Source organism: Vulpes vulpes, chromosome 9 (genome assembly GCF_048418805.1).
Source record: "Vulpes vulpes isolate BD-2025 chromosome 9, VulVul3, whole genome shotgun sequence".
Classification (NCBI taxonomy): Eukaryota; Metazoa; Chordata; class Mammalia; order Carnivora; family Canidae; genus Vulpes; species Vulpes vulpes.
Window position 1 is genome coordinate 42850156 of NC_132788.1, and position 19349 is coordinate 42869504.

The following is a 19349-nucleotide window of genomic DNA, read 5'->3' on the forward strand; positions in this document are numbered from 1 at the left end:
TCTCCCCCACCCCCGGAGTTTTACACTGAAGTCTTAACATCCAATACTTCAGAATGTGACTATATTTGAAAAGAGGGCCTTTAAAGGGGTAATTAACGTAAAATGAGGTCAAATGGGTAGGCCCTAATCCAGTCTCACTGGTGTCTTTAAAAGAAGAGATGACGAGACACACACACACACACACACACACACACACACACACACGAAGGAAGACCACATAAAGACACTGGGGAAAAAATGGCTATCTATAAGCCAAGGAAAGAGGCCCCAGAATAAAACAATACTTTGCTTGATCTTGGACTTCTAGGCTAAGAAAATTAATTTCTGTTGTATAAGCGACCCAGTCCATGGTACCTTGTAATGGCAGCCCTAGCGGACAAAAGTGAACAGCATCTAGATATAATATGGATGAATCTTAAAAATGTACTTGAATAAAAGAAGCAAAATAAACAAACACAATTAGTGGGATTCAATTTCAGTTTTAAAAAAGATAAAACTTTGTTCGAGGATACATTATTAGGTGAGAAAATTATATGATAAAAACAAATTATTTCCAACAGTGATTACCACCAGGGGGCGGGAAGGGAGCTGTGCTAGGGAAAGAATATACTAGAAGAGCATACTGGGAACTTCTGAGGTCTGATAATGCTCCATTTCTTGTCCTAGAAAGTAGTTAAGTGGTTGTTTGCCAATTACTGGGTAGACTGAACTAAATTTTATTTTGGTTTTTTTTTTTAAGATTTTATTTATTTTATTTTATTTATTAATGAGAGAGAGAGAAAGAGAGAGGCAGAGACACAGGCAGAGGGAGAAGCAGGCTCCATGCAGGGAGCCTGATGTGAGATTCGATCCCGGGACTCCAGGATCATGCCCTGGGCCGAAGGCAGGCGCCAAACCGCTGAGCCACCCAGGGATCCCCCTGAACTAAATTTTAATACACGGTTCCATAATGAGTTACATTTCTCATTCACACGTACAAAGTGAGGCAAAGCAAATCAATGCAAAGGACAGCCACAGTGGAAGAGAAGCATGCAGGCTTTATCTGGGATTACCAGGAAAAAAGGAAGAGTATGAGTAGGAAATCTTTACCTCCAGAATTCCTTAATCTTGGGAACTCCTTATCCTTAATCATCCCCAGCCAATAGGCCTACCTTATAGTTCACTATGGTAGAGAGCCAAAGAAGTCCTACACTCAGGTGGCCAGCAAGAAGGGAAAAAAAGAGGGAAGGGCAGGGAGCTCCTTCCTAGGTCTGCTGCCTCAGGAAGTGGTTGAGCTCCTGGTGCCTCAGTAAGAACTCTGAATTCAACCTACTGTGATTTCATAGTGCTCCATGCATATCAGGTGAATGTTAGTAAACAAATTATCACTTTGCTCTCTTAGTGATATGCTAGAATATCACTATATTTGTAAATCAAAATGTTTTACTGCAGCCTGCCCTAAGAACTCAAACACCAAGTTCAATATAATGCATTACCCACAGAAACCAGGTTCTAGACAGTCATCTTACATGAACTCTGGAACATGCTCAAAGTGAGGGCCTGGTGGTACTGAAGCCTAGTAGAAGCATCATTTTCTCTGGTAACTATAATTTGGGGAAAATAACTTCAATTGTTTTATCAGTGATTTGTTAGAAGATTCCAAGTAGAATTTATCAGCTCTATAAATCTAAATAATATTGTAGAGGATTTAACTAGAAATAACTAAGTTAATAATAATAAAGAACTGCCAATGCCATATAACCAAGTCAGTATACATTCTAAATTTAAATAAACATTATTAAAAGAATCATACACTTCTTGTACTAACAACTGTTCTTGTACTAACAATTCTTCTTGAGCATGCTTGACAGGCCAGCATAGCAGATAGTGAATATGTGCTCTGGGGCCAGACTATCTGGGCTCACAGCCCTGCTCCATCTCACTGGATAGGATACTTAACCCCGTGGTACCTCAGTTTCCTCACATGTCCAATAAAGATAAGAACAGAATCTACTGCATAAGGCTTGTGAGGGTTAAATAAGTTAATACATGTAAAGCCTGGCCCACAGTACTCAAAAAATGTTCATTGTCCCCCACCACCATCACCTCCTCCACCATCATTGGTCAATCAACAAACAACATTAGAGGGAGACACAGAAAACCCAGATCCTTTCTATTAAGGACCATCTGAGACACAGACAATCCAGAGAAGGTAGATAGGCCAGGCCAAAGAAGCCTCCACAGAATTAGCATGCTTTAATGTCGACTCTGAAAAAAAATCAATAAAATTTTTTTAAAGTTTTATTTATTTAAGTAATCTCTATACTCAATGTGGGGCTCAAACAACCTCAAGATCGAGAGTCACATATCCTCTTTTGACAAAACCAGCCAGGCACCCCAATGGATTTCTTGTTCTTTTTTTTTTTTTTTTTTTTAAGTAAGCTCCATGCCCAACATGGGACTTGAACTCACGACTTCAAGATCAAGAGTCGCTTGCTCTATGGATGGAGCTAGACAGGGGCCCCAATAACATTTAAATAGAGGCAAAGAGAGACAACAATCTAGGAAATGGGAGTACCATAAATAATGACACAGAAGTAAGAAGAAGCAAGCATATACCAGAGTTCAGGGGAGGGTGAGGAAGGGAAGTAGAAAAGTACAAAAGAGGGATGCCTGGGTGGCTCAGCAGTTGAGTGTCTGCCTTTGGCTCAGGGCATGATCTCAGGGTCCTAGGATCAAGTCCTGCATTGGGCTCCCTGGGGGGAGTCTGCTTCTCCCTCTGCCTATGTCTCTGCCTCTCTCTCTGTCTCTCATGAATAAATAAAATCTTAAAAAAAAAAAAAAAGTACAAAAGAGGACTGAGAAATGCAAACGGACGCAAGTAAAACAGATAAGGTAAGAACCTGCAGTTTAAAAAAAAAAAAAAACTTGATGTGATAGGAAATTAGACTCAGAGTCTAAGAGACTCTAGAATACTTTAGTGATTTAGGGAGGTTATTCTAAAAGCAAAATATAATTAAATGAAAGGGACTGAAAAAAAAGTTCATAAAGCCGACCAGGGGGTTGCTGCCATAATTCAGATGCATAAAAAAGAAGAGATTTAGCATAAGGCCAAGCTCCGCTGTGCCTGTCATTGTGCTTTTAGTTAACTATGGCAGATTGCATTTACCAGGATGACTGCAACACAGGCTTCTACAATGTAGTCTTGCTGCTGTGCCACCCAGAGGTAGCCTAACTTGAAAATGGGTAGGGTTGTAAATACTTCAACCCAGGGTACAGCAGAAGTGACACTATACAACCTCTAAGACTAGGTTAAAAAAGCAATACCACTACCACCTTTTCCAGTGGATCATCTGGAGGCCTGAGCTACCATCTATGGAATCTGACTATCTTGAATCCCGCTATGCCTGAAGCAGCCCAGGCCACATGGAATGGCCACAAGGTAAGAAGGAAGTGTTCCAGAAAGACAAGCTCCAGCTGAGGCCTCAGAGGTGGCTTTTGTTTCATGTATTCTCATTTTTATGTTCTTTCCTTCTCCAACTAAAAATTTATTTTCATGGGTTGCTTTTGTTCATAAAATGCCCTTCAACTTTTTTTTTTTTTTACTTTCATATAATTTTTTCTTTCCATTAATTTTACCCTAGATTTCTAAATCGTTCTTTCAGGTCTCTCAGCTTTCCAAATGTTATTGTTTTGTCTATTCCAGATCCTTCTATCAGATGCTCCAGCCACAAGAGCTGTCTATTCATTTTCAAGCAACCACACCTTTGTTTCTGTTTTCCTCTATGAAAATAAATGAAAATGCAACTTCTTCCATGAAGTCTCCCCAAAGCCTTTGGTCAGAATTTATTATTCCTCATTCTCCACTCCAAAGTACCACGGAACAGAGGAGAGGTGAGGGGGTGATGCAGGAAAATAGGTGATTGGGATTAAGGAGTGTACTAGTTGTGATGAGCCCTGGGTGTCATATCTAAGTGTTAAATCACTATATTATACACCTGAAACTAATATTACAATGTACTGGAATTTACATTATACCGAAACAAACTAGTTTGTAAAGAATTTAAATAAAAAACTTTAAAAGTTCCAGTGACCTGTGCAACAATATCAAAGTCCAATATACACGCAGGATAAATAAAAGGAAAACTCTACAGAATAAATCATAGTAAAATTGCTGAAAACAAAAAGATAAACAGAGTACCTTAACAACCACAGACAGGGGCACCTACATGGCTCAGTCAGTTAAGCATCCAACTCTTGATTTCGGCTTAGGTCATGATCTCAAGGTCGTGAGATTGAGCCCCACTCTGGGCTACACACTGGGTGTGGAGCCTGCTTAAGATTCTCTCTCTCCTTCTCCCTCTGCTCCTCACTACCCCCCTCGAAAAAAAACATAAAGGACAACCACTAAAGAAAATTCCAATCTGTTTTCTATAGCTAAACATATACTACCATATGACATATGACATAAAGCATAGCTTTATTTACAACAGTCCCAAAACAGAAACCACTTGAATATCCATCAATAAGAGAACGGATAAACTGTAATATAGCCATATAATGAAATGCTACCCACCAGTAAAAAAAAAATAACATGACAAACCTCAAAATAATTATGCTGAATGAAAAATAGTCTCAAAATAATTCATACTGTATGATCCTACTTATGAAATTCAAATAATCTATGGTGGCAAAGATCAGATCGATGGTTGCCTCGGGTAGAAGGTACTGAGGAGAGAAGGCTGGGCTGCAAAGAAACACAAGAAATCCTTTGAGGATGAAAGATATGTTCTGCATCCTGATTGTGGTATGGTTTCATGGCTGTATACAACTGTCAAGATCATCAAATTTTAAATGGATGAAATTGATTATATATAAATCATTCTTCAATAGAGTGGATTTTAAAGAACAATAGCCAGAGGGGAAAAGATACATTACAAACAATGGTATCAATGACAGCAGACCTCACAAGAGAAACCAGGCCAGGCCAAAAAATGACAAAATGACATCTTTATAAGTAACGAAAGAAAAAAACAAAACAAACAAAAAACTTCTTTCAACTCAGAATTATTTATCAATCAAAAATACCCTTCAGAAATAAGGGTGAAAGACATCTCAGATAACAAAAACTGAACTTAATGCTGGCAGACCCAAAACAGAAATGTTAAGGGAAGTTTTCTAGACAAGTGGGAGATGAACCTATATGGAAATCTGGACCTTAAAAAAAGAAAAGCAGAGTAGTGGGGATGTTAAATATGTAGGCAAATTGAAAATCTATGTTTTGTGCTCCTCTTAAGTTTATTTTTTTTTTAAGATTTTATTTATTTATTCATTAGAGACACAGAGAGGGAGAGGGGGAGAGAGAGAGAGAGAGAGAGAGAGGCAGAGAAACAGGCAGAGGGAGAAGCAGGCTCCATGCAGAGAGCCTGACGTGGGACTCGATCCCGGGTCTCCAGGATCAGGCCCTGGGCTGAAAGCGGCGCTAAACCGCTGAGCCACCTGAGCTGCCCTTAAGTTTAAACTGACAATTTATATTTCATTAGATCGTGGAATCTATACTGAATGTAGGTATAAAATACATGACAAAATAGCACAAAGACTGGGTGGGGAGGCAAATAGTTCTTACATTTTACATGAAGGTACAACTAAGTCAACTGTGAAGAGTTACAGATGCATACTATAATCCCTAGATTAACTGCTTTAAAAAACAGGGATAGGTAAAAAATTCAATAAAGGAATTAAAGTAGATACTAAAAAAAACAATTATCGAAAGAAATTAAGAAGAGAGGTACAGAGAAACAAAAGGGAAAATAACAAGATGACATAAACACAGCCATACCAATGATTATATTATATTTAAATGGACTACAATTAATTTTTTTTTAAGATTTTATTTGAGAGAGTATGAGAGAAAGAGAGTGCACAAGCAGGGGTGGGGACAGAGAGAGAGGGACAAGAGATTCCCCACTGAGCAGGGAGCCCGATGCAGGGCATGATCCCAGGACCCTGAGAGTTCATGACCTGAGCTGAAGGCAGACACTTAACCTACTGAGCCACCCAGAAGCCCCTAAATACTCCAATTAAAAAAGTAGAAATAAACTGGATAAATAGCAAGACTCAAATATATGCTGTCTATAAGAACTGAACTATAAATATAAGGACACGGTGAAAACTAAAGGAAGAAAGTAGATATATCATGCAAACAATAAGCAAAAGAAAGACAGGCTATATTAGTAGCAAAGTAAGCAACAAATCAAAGGGTCTAACCAGAGATAGTGAAAGATATTTCATAATGGTAGAAGGACAAAGAAGATATAACAATGATAAGTGTTTATGTACCTAATGATAGAACTTCAAAATGTATAAAGCAGGGCAGCCCCGGTGGTGCAGCGGTTTAGCGCTGCCTGCAGCCCAGGGCATGATCCTGAAGTCCCAGGATCGAGTCCCACGTCAGGCTCTCTGCATGGAGCCTGCTCCTCCCTCTGCCTGTGTCTCTGCCTCTCTCTCTCTCTCTGCATCTCTATGAATAAATAAATAAAATCTTTAAAAAAAAATTTTTTTTTAATGTATAAAGCAAAAATTCACAGAATTAAAGCAAACAATAAACAAATTCGCAATAATACCTGGAGTTCAACACCCCACTCTCAGTAAGTGGTAGAAAAACCAGAGTAAAAAAATCAGTAAGGATCTAAAAGATTTGAACAGTACTATTACACTAACTTGATCTGACCAATAATTACAGAATATTATAATCAAGTACAGAATACTCTATTTAACTGCAACTGAAACATTCACCAAGAAAGACTTTGTGCTGAATCATAAAATAAATTCAATAAAATTAAAAATTGACATTACTGAGTAGTACCTGACTATGTTGGAATTAAGTTAGAAATTTAAAAAAGGAAAAATAGAAAGTATTTCTAATTGAACAGTAACGAAAACATGCTATCGCAAAATTTGTAGGATAAAGCCAAAGCAGTGCATAAAGAGAAATTTAAGCTTTAAATGTTTATATTTAGAAACAGAAGAAAGGTTTAAACTCAATAGTGTTAAGTTTCTAACTTCAGGAAAAAAAAGAGACTAAACTCAAAGTATAATGGAGAAATAAGAGAAAGTCAATGAACTAGTAAACAGAAAAATTACAAAGCAAAAAATTGGATTTTCAAAAATATTAATAATTTTGATAAATCTCCAGCAAGATGATCATGAAAAAGATAAAATACAAATGACCAATTTTATTTTATTTTTTATTTATTTATTTATGATAGTCACAGAGAGAGAGAGAGAGGCAGAGACACAGGCAGAGGGAGAAGCAGGCTCCATGCACTGGGAGCCTGACATGGGATTCGATCCCAGGTCTCCAGGATCGCGCTCTGGGCCAAAGGCAGGCGCCAAACTGTTGCGCCACCCGGGGAATCCCCCAAATGACCAATTTTAAGAATGAAAACAGAGCCTATTAGTATACATTCTACTGATAATAAGGGGAAAATAAGGTATAGAGGTTTGTATTACATGAACTTAAGCAAAGCTGTAATTTCATTTCCCAGCATTCACAGAGCACAGCTCTGGTTGAGTCATTATGGGTGCTATTTGAAAGGCAGAAGTAAGTCAACTCAGAAAGCTGGTTCACGGCATGAAGTGCATTTGCAGCTCAAGCATACTGTCACTTATCTTCTGGCTCACCTGCCAGTATGGAGCAGTTCCTGCTAGATTTCCTCCTTCAGCTTTTCCGACTCCCAACCAGGTGTATATTTAATAGTTACAATAGAGCACCTCAGTAATCAAAGCTGTAAGTCTTAGAAGCAATGAGAGCCCACCATGGGTTCCAGTCTATCCTCATGGGGTTCTAGCTCATTCTCACAGGTTATAATTTGTCCTTGTTTCCACCACTTCATCTTTTCTTCCTGAATTGCCTTCACTATTGACTTCAGTCTCCAGAACTAGACATGAAATCAACAGCCTCACATGAATCCTTTAGTCAGTTTGCACATTTGTATTAGGTCAAATCCCAGTTTGACAATTTAGAAGAAATGGACAAATTTTTTTAAGGACAAGCTACCAAAGCTTACTTAAGAAAAAATAGAGGGGCACCTGGGTGGTGCAATTGGTTAAGTATTTGACTCTTTGTTTTGGCTCAGGTCCTAATCTCAGGGTGGTGAGATCAAGTACCAAGTCAGGCTCTGTGCTCAGCAGGGAGTCTGCTTAGAGTTTCTCTGTCCCTCTCCTTCTGCCACTCCCCCCAACCCACTATTGCACTCTTGCTCTCTCTCACTCTCTCTCAAATAAGTAAATAAAACTTTAGAAAAGAATAATAGATAACCTGATTAGATAGCCCTACACTTATTTTTAAATCAATGGAACAGAGCTGAGAAATAGATTCACACATACATAGCAAAATAATTTTCAACAAAGGTGCCAAAACAACTCAATGAAAAGAAAACTTTTAACAAGTGGTGCTAGAATAACTATATATATATATATATATATATATATATATATATATATACACACACATATATACTATATATATGTATATATATAGTTATATATAACTATATACTGTATATATATATAGTTATATATAACTATATATATAGTGTGTGTATATAGTTATATATATAGTGTATATAATTATATATATAAAACTATATATATACTCAACCTCTGACACTATATATACACAAAATTACTTCAATATGGATCATACATTTAACTAGTTTCTGAAAGAAAAATAGGAGAAAACCTTTGCCCTTTGGCATAAGAAAAGATTTCTTAAGACACAAAACACATGATCCATAAAAGAAAACCTTGACAAGAGGACTTCATCAAAATTAAAACTTCTGCTTATCAATAAACACTATAAAGAAAACTGAAAGGCAATATAGAAGAAAATACTCAAAATGCACGTATCTGGTAAAGAACTATACAGCATTAATAAAACAACAAATAAATCAAAAACTGAGCAAAAGTGCTCGCGTCAGCAGCACATAATACTTAAAAAAAAAAAAAGGAAGGAAAAAAAGAAAGAAAGAAAAAGAAAAAAACCTGAGCAAAGGACTTGAAAAGACACTGCACAAAAGATAAACCAAGGACCAAGAGGCACACGAAAAGGCACTCCACATCATTAGTCATTAGAAAAATGCAAATTAAAGATGTGAGATAGTATTTCAGACTTGGTAGGATGATTAAAATTAAAATACTGACCATACCAAATGTTGGTAAAGATACGGAAATACTGGAATTCTCATTCGTTGATGGTGAAAGTGTAAAACGGTAGACCACTTTTTAGGAAAACAATTTGGGTATTATAAAGTTAAATACAAACATATCTAACCTAGAACCCACCTATTCTATTCTTAGCTATGTTCCCCCAAAGAATCAAAAACATTCATCCATAAAAAGATTTGTATAAGGAGTATTTATAGTTTCATTCCTAATAGCCCCAAACTAGAAATAACTCCAATGTCCATCAGAAACGGAAATAAACACTGGTATAATCATATCAAGAATAAACTATCAATACATGTAACCATATGTATGAATCTCAAAACATTATGTTGAGTGAAAGTAACAGATATACCAGAGTACCCATGTTATGATTCCATTTACATGAAGCTTAGTAATAGATAAAACTAATCTATGATGATAAAAATCAGGAAACTTAATACCTATTGAAGGTTGGAATTAACTGGTAGACAACACACAGTTACTTCCTGAGGTGACAGAAATACACTACATCTTGAGCAGGGTACTGATTAAACAGGATTATTCATTTGTCAAAACTCAGCAAATTACATACCTAAGGTTTATACACTTCATTCCATGTAAATTTTATCTCACTATAAAAAGAAAAAAAGTTCACTTATGAAAATTTCAAGTCATTAATAGGATGAAGTTGTATTTTTCAAAGAAGCATATTTTTAAGAAAATCCCAAGAGGAAAAAAAAAAAAAAATCCCAAGAGGACTTTAATCCCTTAAGATTTAATGAGGACTTTACATTTAAAAGTAAAACTTTAGATATCCTTTCAAATTTATTAACATGAATATTGCTCCGAATGTAAGAACTGCTCTGAAATGAAATGTCAGGAACTTCAACAGAGTACGACTGTGGGCCTCTCTTTCCATCTACTACAAATTGATTTTGTGATGCTAGAAACTTTAAGCAGAATGCCAATGGACTAAAGACTTAAAGAGAAACGGTTTATGTATACAATGGAATATTACTCAGCCATTAGAAACGACAAATACCCACCCATTTGCTTCAACGTGCATGGAACTGGAGGGTATTATGCTGAGTGAAGTAAGTCAATCAGAGAAGGACAAACAGTGTATGTTCTCATTCATTTGGGGAATATAAATAATAGTGAAAGGGAATATAAAGGAAGGGAAAAGAAATGTGTGGGAAATATCAGGAAGGGAGACAGAACATAAAGACTCCTAACTCTGGGAAATGAACTAGGGGTGGTGGAAGGGGAGGAGGGCGGGGGGTGGGGGGGAATGAGTGATGGGCACTGGGGCGGACACTTGACGGGATGAGCACTGGGTGTTTTTCTGTATGTTGGTAAATTGAACACCAATAAAAATTAATTTATAAATAAAAAAAACAAAAGATGGAAAAAAAAAAGAGAAACAGAAAAAGGTAACAGGAAGTAAAACAAAAAAAAAGAAAAGAAAAGAAAAATATATTAAAATGAAGGCATCATACCTGTTGGGAGAGGTATATATATCCTCTTTTCTAATCTCCTTCTCAAAGCTTCATCAATGTCCCATGGGAAATTAGTAGCGGCCAATACCATAACCATTTTGGAAGGATCATCATTCTCTAAAGCTCCTCCAACTCCTATACACAGTAAGGGGAAAGGTGTTTTTCTTATAGTACCTTATTCTCTCATTCAACTAACATTTCTAAGCATCAGCCAGAGAATTTGTAATAGTCTCAATGACGAAAATAATGCCATCCTTCTGACCTCAGTATGATGCCAGAACCTGACGCATCAACAGTTAACTACGAAACAAAGAGGTAATAGAATTCATATAATCTATTACAGGATTCTAATCCAATAAGAAAACCCATCTTTTTCTGAAGAAAATGAATATGTAGTTGCTCTGAAAAGGCATGGGAGATTATGCTGTTTTATCCCTTTTTCAAATCATGAAGTCCCTCAAAAAAAAATTTTATTTTAGTTGTTAGTTTATTTTCTCAAGAACAGAAGAAGGTTCACATTTACTAATGTACTAGCATGCAATCATAATATACTACAAACATTTTTCTCCTTCAAACTTCTAAGTGACTTGAAAAAAATAAACAAAAAATTTGAGAATGAACCTAATAGTACTGAAAATACCATTTTTTTAATAGCAAATCAAACATATGTACCTTGAGTCTACTTTTTCAGAACCAAAAGTTTTAGAATAAAAAGCTTCAGGTTACCCAATGGAAACTCCGGAAAATGTGCAGTAAAACAAAACAAAACAAAAAAATCCCAAAACATCAAAAACTAACAAACTTTATTGCTAAAAGTTTGTATTTGTGACCTGGCACAACAAAGTAGTGACTTTAAAGCAACTCAGTTCAATATGGTATTTTCCTAATAAATTGTTACTAAACTCCTGTTTCAATCACTATCACAAAGAATCAAGCTATCCAATTAATAATCAACAGTAGTCACAAATACCCCTTGATGAAATTCAGCTGACTAAATTTATATTCAGTGATATTTTTAAAACATCTAATGTGTTTCTCCTCTAGATCCTTCCCTTAACATATAACATAGTCACTTCTTTCTCTCATACTTTAGCAGAAATTAAAATGATAAACTCATTAAGGGAAGGGACTCATACTACACTGATTTATGTATCCTTACAGTGCCTGGCACTATATATGACACACACTGTAAGTATTCGGTAAGTATCCACAGTTTCTGTATAACCATAGCAGTTTTGAAACAACACATTCTAGATTTTTTTTTTTTTTAAACACATTTTACGTTTGCCACACAACGACCACAATAATAAAGCTCTAAAGGCAGCTCTGGCCCATTACTCTCTTCCTTCAATGCCACTTCTTTGTCTGATTAAGTACCAAAGCTTCAAAGCTCAACTTGGCTGTTTCTTTCCATGACTCCCTTAGTCTGGGTGGTGCCTTTCCTACTGTGTTTTTACCACACCCAGAGTTTAGTTCTACCATACAATTTATGACGTATTGTTAAGTTGCCTGCTTCCCAACTACATCAGTAGTTCTACTTTTTGGTTCATGATCCTTTTATACTCTTAAGAATGACTGAGCTCCACAGAGCTTTTGTGTGTATGGAATAGATCTATCAATATTTACCATTAGAAATTAAAACTGAGAATTTTTAATTCACTTTAAAGTAATAAATCTATTATTTATTAATATAAATAACATTTTGTGGAAAATATAATTTTTCAAAACCAAAAATAATTAGTAAAAACAGTGGCATTTTCTTACATTTTTGTAAATCTCTTTAATGTCTGACTCAACAGAGAATAGCTAGATTCTCCTATCTGCTTCTGCTTTCCATCTATTATGGCATCCCAAATGTCTTGTGGCCTCTGAAACACTTCACTGTATTCTCATGAGAGAATGAGAATGAAAAAGGGCAAATAAAGTCTTACTATTATCATGAAAATGATTTGCCCTTGCAGACCTTTTAAAAGGGCCTTAAAGATCCCTGGGGCCCTGGACCACATCTTTGGAACCTCTGCAGTCCTAGTAAACCCCTTACCAGCCATGACATTCCTTTTCTTTGTAACCTCAGAACCTAGAATGGTACATGGTTCACAACATGTATGCAATAAATGCTATCTCAGTGCATGAACAAACTGAACAAGTGGGTGGATGAACAAATGATTACAAATAAATTCAGGCTGCCTTTTAGTCCACTCACTGAGAATTTCCACCAATATGAATCTACACAAAATTCAAAAAGGAAATATAACAGCTTGTGGACAGTAATTAAATATCAATTACCATCCATCTGAATGAGTAGTTCAGACTTGACTCTGCGACTTGCCTCATGTTCATCTGAGGTTCCTCTTCGACTACAGATAGAATCTATTTCATCGATGAAGATCGTAGTGGGCGCATAAAATCTAGCCTTTGTAGAAAAACATTTTAAAGAAACCATTCAATAAGCTCATAAAATAATCTGAATTTTTTAATGCCATTTCCTCCTCCTAATATAATGGTAAAAAAAAAAAAAAGCAGAAATTTCTCACTGCTTTAATGCCACTATTTGATTACTGACAGAGATTAAATCATTTATATCAGAAAATGGATATTTCTAAAAATAAAAGTTAGATGGTTGGTGAAGGTGGGTGACAGATACATGGGGATTCATAGTACTATTATTTCTACTTTTGTGTTTGAAAATTTCCTAATATAAATCTTCTTAAAGATAAATTATCAATCTCCATCTTCAAATATATTTTCTTAAATAACTACTGCAAGTCCCTAATGAAAAAGGAAAACTTTAACGACAGGTCAATTTCTGATTTTTATATATTTTTTTAAAGATTTTGTTTATTCATTTGAGACAGAGACTGAGAGAGAGAGCGTAAGCAGGAGGGAGAGGGAGAAGCAGGCTCCCCACTGAGCCGGGAGCCTGATATGTGACTCGATCCCAGGACCTAGGGATCATGACCTGAGCCAAAGACAGATGCTTAACCATCTGAGCCACCCAGGTGCCTAATTTCTGATTTTTAAAATATATACTAAAATATACTCAGCTCAACCAGCTCATTAGAAATCCTGAAATATCAAACCATACATATTACTTCCAAAGTGTCTTCCACCCTCACTGGATAAGCTGCCCTTATCTCAGAGAGGAAGAAACACTGAAGACACATCAACCCTCCAAAAAAGCCACCACCCCATACCTTACTCATGTGTCAAGAACTGTTCAACTACAACTCCATTTGTCCTTTTAAAAACAGATCCCAGGACACCTGGGTGGCTTAGCAGTTGAGCATCTGCCTTTGGCTCTGGGCATGATCCTGGAGTCCCGGGATCGAGTCCCACATTAGGCTCCCTGCATGGAGCCTGTTCTCCCTCTCCTGTGTCTCTGCCTCTGTGTGTGTGTGTGTGTGTGTGTGTGTGTGTCATGAATAAATAAATAAAATCTTAAAAAAAAAAACAGATCCCTAGGTAAATGGATATAAAAGGGATATCATTCGCCTACAGAAACAGTACTTTGAAATCTGAACATATCATCACTCACCATTTCAAACAACAGACGGACTAACTTCTCAGATTCACCTCTATATTTAGATGTCAGTGTAGAAGATGAAACATTGAAGAATGTTGTGCCACATTCAGTGGCGACAGCTTTAGCTAGCATAGTCTTACCAGTGCCCGGGGGTCCAACCATCAGTACACCCTGAAATTTCAAAATCTGTATTAAATGTTTTATCAAAGTAAAATATATTCTTATAAAATATCATCAGCTATTGATGTACATAAAAAATTTCCCCATCAAAAAAGAAACTCAACTGTCACCATGTCACTCATGGTGCATTTGACATGAGTATCATTTCATAGATTAAAAAAAATGCAGACTGATTTCACAAAATACCTCAAATGAGAGGTACTCAGGGATGGGCTAACAAAAGGCCCAGACAGTAAGAAATCTTCTGATACATTTAAAAAGAACCTACCCAATTTTCTACCTGGAAGAAGGTAAGTATGTATAGTCTTGAGCATGGCTTAAGAGTGACTGCTCTGTTTAAACATAATGAAATTAAGACATTTCCTACCACATCTAGTAGAATTGTACATTCCTTGCCCTTCAAAGAGACAAAACCTGTCTTCCACAAAACATAATACACAGTTTTTAAGCAAAGTAGAGATCCACTTATTAGTTAAGAAGGTAACTAAAATCCAGTGGCAATTCAAGAATAATCAATTTAGCTAGCATTTTATCAGATTAATGTGCTAGACAATTAATAGTTCATTTAAAACAGTGTTAGTGATGAAAGAGCCACTAAATATAGACTAAAAACTAAATTTTACTTACCATCTTTGAAAACAAACAAAAACGCTTCTGTAAAAATAAATCAACTAGAAGTAAAAATTATTCAATAACACCAAGCCTCTACTATTGAAGACTACTGGATTTTCTTCTCACACTTTCAATGGGAGTTCAGATACCCAGTGAACATCACATTTCTTTTGTATAATAGTTGGTAATCTTAAGAATTCTGTCCTATTCATTTAACAGGTTTCTGGAGATTTAAATTTTGAAAATTATGCACATATAAAGTTTCACAAATTCAGAAACTGTCCAAACCCTTTTCTAGTGTGAAAATTAATGGAAGACTCCTTTAAAATAGAGCTACGAAGCCAGAAGGGGGAGCTCTCATGCTCTACAACTCTTAGTCAATTGCAGACCCAACTGGAAGAGACCTGTCTTGCAAGTCTATGCTATGTTAGCTACTATCGCCACCCCCTACCCTCTCCCTCGCAAGAGCCTAGTCAATGAAAGAGTGTCATAACCCAGCCAATGAAAAACCATTACACTGTAACCTCACACTTTACTCAAATAGGCTTTTACTAACAACCCTCCCAATTTTCCCTCTTCTCTATAAAAAAGAGTATTCCTCTCCTCTGTTCTCCAGACTTGGCTATCGCTATAGCTTGTTTATCCCAAACTGTAATTCTCTGCTATTCTCAAATAAGCCCATTTTTTGCTGATAAAATAACTGACAGCTTTTTTTTTTTTAAAAGCTTTTATTTATTCATGAGACACACAGAGAGAGAGAGAGGCAGAGACATAGGCAGAGGGAGAAGCAGGCTCCATACAGGAAGCCCAATGTGGGACTAGATCCTGAGCCAAAGGCAGACGCTCAACCGCTAAGCCCCCCAGGCGTCCCGTTTTGTTTTAAGATTTTTTTATTTATTCATGAGAGACACACACATAGAGAGGCAGAGACATAGGCAGAGGGAGAAGGAGGCTCCATGCAGGGAGCGTGATGACAGCTTTATTTTTAAGGTTAACACTACCTATAGAATTCTGACACCCAGAAAGATTTGAAACACTACTTTAGTAACTGTTTTTTTGCTCTGCAAGGAGCTTATAACTGTGCATGAGATGGATTTTGAAAACTAAAAACAACTAGTAGTATAAGCACAGCTATAGCAAAATTCATTATTTCTCTACTGTCCCCTTTGAATGCCCTCTCTGTTCCTGTAATGTCTTTCATGTGGGCACCTCCAATAGGAGTTAATTTCCAACATCAGTCTCTGTACATAGATAGAATCACACAGTACAATATTTATAAATTTCAGCTCCTCATGAATTATTCTTTCAATTATCTCCTCTATTTCCTATATCTCCTTCTCTATTGGCTCTTTCTCCCAGTATATAAACATACTTAACTCTGTCCTGTTTAAAAAAAAAAAAAAAATCCTTTGCTCAACCCTACGAATCCCCTTGATACTATCCACTTTTTACCTTCTCAGCCAACCTTCTTTAAAAATTTCATGCTTACTAGTTTTTCTTTTTGAGCTACAATCTGAGTTCTGCCGCCACTAATTCATTAAAACTACCTAATTTACTAATCCAGTGGTCACTTTTCATCTCGTATCTTCTTTCCTTCTCCCTGACCTCTGTTGGTGCTGTTACCTGATGTTCATTCCCTTCTTCCTGAAGTGCTTCCTCCCTATGTTAGTTCTATGACACTGTTCTTCCCTGATGCTCCTCCTACTCATGACTCTCTTCACTGCCTTTCAGGTTTCCTCCTCCCCTGCCCTTTATATTCTTGAAGCAATTCTAAACCGTTTGCTCTTTTTCCTTTATAGACTTCCTTGAACAATCTCATCCACACCCATATTATCACAATTTTAATTTAAATTCAAACTCTGTTCTAAGCTCCAGACCTGTTTCAAATTACTTACTATTTACCTAAACATATTTTGTTTCTATTTAAATCTGCCCCTCTTCCCAATTTTCAGTACCAATTCATAGTGTATGCACCTTATATAATAAAGAATTTGACTGGTCTTTTCCCCCAGTTCCTGGGAAGAAAACTATAAATCCTCGGAATTTCCAAAGTGACAGGAGTGCTTTTGTTGTTCATTTGAATCTTGAAATTTTATGTTGAGGTGACTCATGGTGGGCCCCTATACAGTTTATGCTAATGAGATGATTCAGGATGGTGGCTAGCCTTGCCAGAAAAGCCAACCATGGCATTAAAGAATTGGGGCTTTGAGCCACAGGATATCAACAAGACATAGAGAAAGAAGGGAGACTGGAAACTGAGACACACAGGCAATGATTTAACCAATCATGACTATGTAATGAAATCCAATAAAAACCCTGGAAACTGAAGCTTGAGTAAGCTTCCCTGTTGCAATACTCTATGGATTGTCACACGCCCAGGTGCTAGGAGGGTAAAGCATCATGATTCTATGGGTAGAAAACAACAGAAGTTTCATTTTCGGCATCCTCACAGATCTTGCCCTATACATTTCTTCCTTTGGCTACTTCTGATTTGCCTCCTTTTGCTATGATAAAACTGTAATTGTAAGTAGAATGCTTTCTTAAGTTATCTGAGTCATTCTAGAAAATTACCAGACCTAAGGGGGGTAGTAAGAACCCCCAAATTTATAGCCAGCTGGCCAGAAGTGAGGGTGACCTGGGGATGCCCAAGTTTGCACTTGGCATCTGAAATAAGGACAATCACATGGAAAAGTACCTTCAACCTGTAAGATTTGGCCCAATTAGAGGTAGCTGGTGTCAGAAGTAATTGCATACTCCTTCAGTTCAAGCCTGGAATTTGGGAGTAACATAATTTGTACCTCTCCCTATAAACCATCAGTCATAATGTTATCATTACCTTTTAAATATCTCTCATAAATCCACCCATTTTTCACTAGCCAATTACAAATGCCTTTGTTCAGATCCTCATTGTTCAGATCGACTATTACAACAGCCTCTTCCTCAGATTCTTCATCAGCATCCATTTATGATCATCTCCAATCCATCCTTCACAAGATGATTTTTCTACATGTGCAAATCACCTTCTTGGTAAAGGCTTACAAGCCTCATTAAGATAGGTTGGTTATACCTACCATGCCTGTCTTAAAACTTCTTTCAATACCTATTTTAAGACTTTTTTCCTCTAATAAATATTGTTCTAAAAGTTATAATAAAAAGGGAATGTTACCAAAATTAGGTAAATCTATAAGAGTCCATAAAACCTTTTAAGTTGTAGAAGACAATCAAAATGCTATGAGTATTCCAAGCTATTTGAGTAAACAGATACACAATTTCTCCTCATCTTAACTTTTAGGCATGTAAAAAAAGGAAGAGATATTGAAAAGAGAAATAGACCTTCCTAGCTAATTCAGAAGAGTGTTTTATTTCACTCTACGGATCGGACTCAAGGAAGCCTTTGCCTAGGACGAAGACCAAAACAAGTTCCAGGCAGCCATTGTTGGAAGGGTTTTTTTAATATGCTAAAATAAAAACAGTAGACTTAGGAACTAGTCCTGAGCAGGCTTTTTATTCTAAAGTGGAGGGCATGTCTGAGAATTATACCAAGCCTAAATGAAGTGATCAAAATAATTAGTGAGAAATACACCAACTTTTAGAAAGTATTTATTTGATCAAATATTTATTCTACAAGACTATCTACTATTTAATTTGCTTGTTAACTTACTTACAGAAACAGATACCTAGAAAATTCTTAAAGCTAATCCCTAGCCCGGCAAACTGAAGGCAAGTGACTTTACTAAAGCCTGCAGTTTCAACACTCTGTTCCTCTCTTGCCATTGCAGAGGAGACACACCTCAACTACAAATTCAAATCCAGGTATTTAGGGTGTAGTACACAGACCTCCCCCAACCTTCACTACTGTGTAACAAATGCATAAAGAAGCCCCAATGTCATCATTCATTATCATGCAAGCATCATTTTTATACCTATTTTATTCTAATAAATGCTCACCTTCCATGGCCTTCTAATCCCTTTGAAAAAGTCAGGCATCCACATTGGAAGAACAACAGCTTCCCTTAGCAACTTCTTAGCTTCTTCCAGATCTGCTATGTCATCCCTTTACAAGAGTAGCAAAGTTTCATGCTTATTCACGGACACCTCTGACTTATTCAATACTACTTTTTTTAAGTTTTTTTATTCATGAAATTATCATAGTAAGAGCACTATTTAATTAATACTGCATAAAATGATGAGTGAAAATATATTGCAGTGATTAAATAGGACACGTTATTCAATTAACAACCTTTGTCAGTTATGTCAACATCAAGTAAACATGTAAAATGTCTTGTTTATATTCTGAGAGAAGAACTGTCCTGTCAATTCTATACATGTATTAAGGAAGAAGTCACAAT

At 36.5% G+C, this 19349-nt stretch overlaps 1 protein-coding gene across 13 annotated transcripts in view; it reads right to left on the reverse strand.

The window, feature by feature from the left end:
* Positions 1 to 19349, reverse strand: part of KATNAL1 (katanin catalytic subunit A1 like 1) — a 114547-nt gene that overhangs the window by 41714 nt on the left and 53484 nt on the right. For all 13 annotated transcript variants that reach the window (XM_072719916.1, XM_025996737.2, XM_025996736.2 and 10 more), the window contains 4 exons: positions 18949 to 19054; positions 14221 to 14379; positions 12972 to 13098; positions 10686 to 10820 (listed from right to left, as the gene is read on the reverse strand). In XM_072719916.1, coding sequence (XP_072576017.1) covers positions 10686 to 10820; positions 12972 to 13098; positions 14221 to 14379; positions 18949 to 19054 — 527 coding nt within the window. The remainder of the gene's footprint in view (positions 1 to 10685; positions 10821 to 12971; positions 13099 to 14220; positions 14380 to 18948; positions 19055 to 19349) is intronic.